At 33.3% G+C, this 6,105-nt stretch overlaps 1 protein-coding gene across 1 annotated transcript; it reads left to right on the forward strand.

Moving 5' to 3' along the window:
• The first annotated feature begins 3,519 nt into the window (after positions 1–3,519).
• Positions 3,520–4,653, forward strand: LOC112091323 (40S ribosomal protein S11-like). The gene is made up of 4 exons (XM_024164668.1): positions 3,520–3,628; positions 3,896–3,936; positions 4,032–4,132; positions 4,484–4,653. Exons 1-4 carry the CDS (start codon positions 3,617–3,619, stop codon positions 4,651–4,653), a joined length of 324 nt encoding a protein of 107 aa, XP_024020436.1. The 5' UTR covers positions 3,520–3,616.
• Positions 4,654–6,105: the final 1,452 nt, after the last annotated feature.

Consider the following 6,105-nt stretch of genomic DNA (forward strand, 5'->3'; position numbering starts at 1 on the left):
TATATGTCCATCGGGTTCCTTTGCTAGCTCACATAATTTCTTGTAACGATACGATGTATTTCCTACATATTGGTAACTTGTGTTATTTCCGTAAAAGATGTTCAAAGCTAATATGAGATTGGTTAATTCATGAGTGATTTATCGAGTGAATTAATTGATAAATTAATTCTAGATAAATTGGTTGAATTATTATTTTAAGAGTTTTTTAACATGAAAAGACTATTATATGACTATTTTGATCAGACAACTTATCTATTGGGTTGCTTGAATCAAAATTGAGGCTCTATGCAAGTTTTCGGTGTTGGAAAACTAGGAAAACAAGTTTCGCTAGTTTAGACAGGTCCACCGGTCGGGTAGACCGGTTCATGAAGATAGGTCGACCGGTGAGTTATAATGTCTCTGTCACCGGTCGACCAGTTGTAACATGTAGCGCGTCCTGAGGTGGCGAAACTGACTCTATAAGCGAGATAAACTTTAGGAAACCTAATTGTTACGGAACTATGACTTCCTAAACACTATAAATAACCTATTAAGTCACATTATTCATTAGATCACTTGAGAGACTTTTTGGAGGCTATTGACAATCATGAGAGGAAAATTTGTTTAATTCTCAAGAATAATTTTTCCTTTGGCTCTCTTGTGGTTGGAAGGAGTTCAAGCATACCAAGAGGAGATTGAACGACGTGTGTCCACCCGCACTCCGATCGTGAAAACGAGAATAGTAAAGAATACCAGTTGGTTGAGGCTCTTCCGGTTGTTATTTGGAACGCTTTGATCTGTCAGATGTGTAGTTTCCTAAATCTCAAAAGGTATGATTTATATCTTTAGTATTTATGTTATATAGCATCATGAACATGTTCTTGATTGGCTTTGACATTAATTTAAATTTTTAAAATTCCACTGCGCACTCGATGCCGTATTTTCTAACACATTAATAATAAAAATTAATCGAGTTATAGGTGGAATCAAGCAATGATTGATCGTTAGTCAATCAATGATAGACCTCTAAGTTAATTAAAGCGGCCATTTTTGTAATTTTATAAAACTTTGGTCATTTATGAAAAAATCCTTCAAAAAGGACTATTTATGTTGAAATCTTTTTTTTAAATTACATGCATGATCTAAAGGCTTAGAACGACAATTTCAAATTTGTAATTTAATTATCATATATTTAACAAATATGAACATATAGAAGATAATACATAAATATATGAAGTAAATGATCTTTACTAATATTGTAAGAGCATTGTTACATTTATTTCTAAAAGAATAAACTCTTACACCCACTAGGAAGGTTTGGATTATACTAGGAAAAAAAAAAAAAAAAAAAAGGAACATGGCCCCACTAAATTCGAAGGTATATGCCCCCATTAAATTTGAAGGTTAGCTTTAGCTTTGTTTTCAGCTATTTAACCAATAACAAGAGCCAAATGGAGTCAGTAATATTTTTGGTCCTTCGTTAACTGTTAAATATTTGACGACATTTATAGAAATTAGAAATCAAAATTTAAAAACATCTACACTTTAGAGACTAAAATAATATAAAAAAAATAAAAGTTAATTCCACATATAGTTATAGTTGTTCCAATTTTGGTCTCTACTTTACACATATTTCAGTAAATATTTAACACTTAGTTAACAGAATAATTAAAAATGAAACAAAGTAAAACCTCAAGAACTACTGTGAGATACTTTAAAAGTCAATAATCAAAGTGGAATTGAGAATAAATCTCAATGACTATTTGTGAAATTAACCTTTAGGTTTATTTTCAGTTGTGTCGTGTGCAAATGAATTTGTGATTTTAGTCTACTTTTGAGTTGTATATTTCAAAATAATGTTAGGGATACTAACTTAAATTCTAACTATTATATATTAACTGATGTGACATATAAGTTATCAATTTTATATAGTTGGGTGTTTAAAACAATGTCACGTTAATTAATGATAAAATATTTCATCTATCAATAAAAAGATAACAACTAACGTGCCATGTTAGTTGGTACACGAATTGAAATTTGAGTTAATGTCTCTAACATTACTTTATTTTTAATCTAATTTGAGATTTATTTTTGATAAAAATCAATTTAAAAATTAAATTCTTTGGACATGGCCACTGATCAAAAATCAATCTACAAATTGAATTGGATCAGTTAGTATATTGAGTGTGAATTGAATTGAATAATGTGCGGATCAGTTGTAATTTAAGCTAAAATATGTTTTTATTAGATTGAATGAACACGCTTACCTTACGTTGTGCAAAACCATTAGAAATTAAGGGGTTGTTCTTTTGTCCAAAAAACTTAAAAAAAGACGATTCGAGTTCCAACTTTATTCAAGTTCATGTTCTTTTAAGTTCCAACTTTATTCAACTTTACTCAACTTTATTCAAATTACAACTTCAACTCAAGTTATAACTTAAATTCAACTCAAAAATTACACTCAAATTACACTCCAAAAGAACAACCCCTTAGTAGCTCTATTCACATCCTTTTCAAGACTTCGGGGTACTTTCAATGAAAAAAAGATGGAGGCCCAAGCCACAAGTTTGTATATAGTTCGGGGAGTCCCCGGACGTGTAATTTTCCGCTTAAAACTTTCAAAACAATAAGGATATGCTTGAAATCCAAATACATTAGGGCCTGCTTATTTTATAGACTCACTGATTTAATTTAAACAATATTTTCTCTCATAAAAAATTTTACTACAATGTTTTTCCCCTGAAATTTTGTTCAAACCACTATTTTAAATCTATCTTCTAAACAGACACCTATATTCCACTATCTACCCCTAAATCCCTCAACCTCGGTCCTTGCCCCTGCAGGACTATGGGCCGCGTTCAACTAATAATCAAGTAATCATGATAAATATCTCTTAAAAGTGTATGAGTCATGATTTTTATCATTTAATTTTAATTTATAACATTTTTAGTCAAATAATTACATTAATAAAAGAATATTTATCAAGAGTAAAGAATAAGGGTTCATTTGGTATGAAGATTCAAACCATGGTTATTCTAATCATGATTCTGGAACCAGAAACATAAATCATGATTTTGAGTTCAAATCATGATTTTGAAATAGTGATTTAGAATCATGTGTTTGAATCACCTTGAATCAAGAGGAGAGGTGATTTTATAATCATGATTTGAGTTAATTTAAAACATCACATCAATTTTGAATTATAATTCAGAATTATTTAAACCAAATACTGATTCAGAATCACACTGTAAACGCACTCTAAGTCCAGAACTCTAAACGTAAATTCTGGTCCCGTTTATTTCACCTATTCGAGTTTAGAATTTGAGTTTTGCTAAAATAAAAAGTTCTAATAAATAGTCACATTTAATTTTTTTATTACAGTAAAAAACTCTTATATAAAATCACATTTTAACTCAAATTAAAACTCGAATCAGAAAATTAAACGGACCTCTCCAAGTTTTTAAACCCAAACTCTCTCGCCCTAAATGAAGCCCATGTAGAAACAAGGCCCGTCTGCTTCCCGTCAATATCTCTTGAGCTTGATTAGGGTTCGCCAACACTCTGAGTTTCTTCTCTCACGCCTCCTGTGCAAAACTCCCATCGCGCGGCACAATCTCTTCATTCAAAGCCTCCAATCATGGCCGAGCAGGTTCCTCCTCCTCTCTCTCTCTCTCTCTCTCTCTCTCTCTCTCTCTCTCTCTCTCTCTCTCTCTCTCTCTCTCTCTCTCTCTCTCTCTCTCTCTCTCTCTCTCTCTCTCTCTCTCTCTCTCTCTCTCTCTCTCTCTCTCTCTCTCTCTCTCTCTCTCTCTCTCTCTCTCTCTCTCTCTCTCTCTCTCTCTCTCTCTCTCTCTCTCTCTCTCTCTCTCTCTCTAGAGCTTCCTTCTGAATCTGCTAAGCCCACCCTTGCTTTTTGCAGACGGAGAAGGCTTTTCTTAAGCAGCCCAAAGTGTTCTTATGGTAGTTCGAAAAACCCTAACTTTCATTTTCTTCGTGTTAATTTGACTGTGTTTTTTATTCTTATTTTTTTGTTCTCTCTTTGAATCGACTCTCAGCTCCAAGAAATCTTCGAAGGGGAAGAGACCTGGAAAGGGTGGAAATCGTTTCTGGAAGAACGTTGGATTGGGTTTCAAGACCCCCAGGGAAGCCATTGAAGGTATTTTTGTGTGTTCTAATTCGCAATTTCTGTCTGTATTTGTACATATTTTATCCCTTTGTGTATTGTAGATCACTGAAAAGTGTAGTATTGGATAAATATTTTCTAGAGTTTTTGTTTCACCACTAATTATTTTATCACATACAAGCTTTGGTGGAATGAAATGAGTGAGGAATCTATATGAAGAAATTATTATTAACCATTGGTAGCTCTATTGGCATGTCCCTAGTTTAGTGATTTTCTTGTTTTGTTTACTTCTTTACATTGTAGCTATTCAGCATTGGTAGTTTAAAAAAAAACAAAAATTGGAATTGTTGAATTTGCTGATTTGGGATTTTTTTTTTCTGTCAGGAACTTATATTGATAAGAAGTGCCCCTTCACTGGAACTGTTTCGATTAGGGGCCGTATTTTGGCAGGCACTTGCCACAGTGCTAAGATGATCAGGACCATCATTGTTCGCCGGAATTACCTTCATTTCGTCAAGAAATACCAAATTTTATTTTTTGTTATAAAATTTTAGCTTCATTTGTGCTTTGACGTCTAAGTGAAATTTACTTGCTGCTCGAGAATTTCTATATTTCATCTCATATCTTGTGGACTTCCCAGTTGGAAAATTACATATAAGCACACTGGGGTCGTTTGTTTGCTTGTGATATGATGATTCCTTTTGACATGTTAAAGTAGGAACTGATGAATGCATCACAAGTGTTTAACGCTCGTCTTGGATATTGATTATAACGTTGAACTTGCATAAACAAACACCCCAGATTTACGTATTAGTCTCTATTTGTTTAGTTGTTTTTTTTCTTCTTTTTTTTGGTTTTTTGCTTGAAATCTCTAATTTGTTTTTGTTATGTATTCTTATTATTGCTCGGATCTACTGCTTCATCTAGGAGTTTGTGTAGCAGCTTTCCACTCTACCATTCTCGTAATACACACGCACCATCAGTAGCTTACTATTGCATATATTTTTTGCTGGTATACCATGATAAGCTCAGTATAGCATATACTTAGATCAAGGCTTTTTTTTTTTTTTTTTTTTTTTTCCCTGATGAATGAAAGATGGTTTGCCTTGTTTTCGATCATTTTGTTGGTTTCAAGAGTAATCATGAGCAATATTTCACTTAGGTATTGTTTGGTGTAAGGGTTCTGAACCCAAAATCATGATTTTGATTTAAAATCAGTGTTTGTTTATAAAAAGTAGAAAGTGGTTTTGATTTGACTCACTCAGAATTAATGTTTAGTTGAGATGGTTCTGATTTAAGATTTAAATTTTGATGTGATAGTTTTAAATTATAGATCACCTCTAATTTTAAAATCACTCCCTTTTTGTTTTGGGTGGATCAAACTCTTGGTTTTGGTTCTGGTTTTATAATTATGATTTGGACTCCAAATTATGAATTATGGTTTTGGTTTCAAAATCAAAATTAGAATCACTTTGGTTTGAACTCTCATATTAAACGAACTTTAGTTTAGTTGCCACTCGGCTTAGCTTCAATTCATTATTTTATTTTAGGCTTAATGACTAGTGTTGAAACTTTGGGCCAGCTGCCTGAAGCCTGAATTTTTTAGGCTTGACGGGTAGGCTTATATGGCCGCCCGTCCAAGTAGGTTTTCAGGCTCAGGCTCGGGCTACCAAAGAAAGGTCGGAATCATCGATGCCCGCCGCCGAACAAAAGGCTTCAACCGTCGATCGCCAAAATTTTTTCTTATTTTTTTCCCTTCGGCCTGAATTGTCTGAAGGCAGATTAGCGGCTAGTTTTTTTAACATTGGCGCCCGACCCAACTTGCCGCCTGAAAGCCTGTTTCCAACGGTTCTTTTTTTACCATTGCCCGATTTTTTACCTGAATCCGCCGAACCCGACCTGTCGAGACAAAAAATGACTGTTGGATCTGAATATAGGGGAAAAAATTAATTTTTTAACCCAAAAATTTCTTTATAAATATTCTTCATCTCGCACACATTTTTCTC

The sequence above is a fragment of the Morus notabilis genome, unplaced genomic scaffold, assembly GCF_000414095.1.
Source record: "Morus notabilis unplaced genomic scaffold, ASM41409v2 Scaffold3187, whole genome shotgun sequence".
NCBI classification, from domain to species: Eukaryota; Viridiplantae; Streptophyta; class Magnoliopsida; order Rosales; family Moraceae; genus Morus; species Morus notabilis.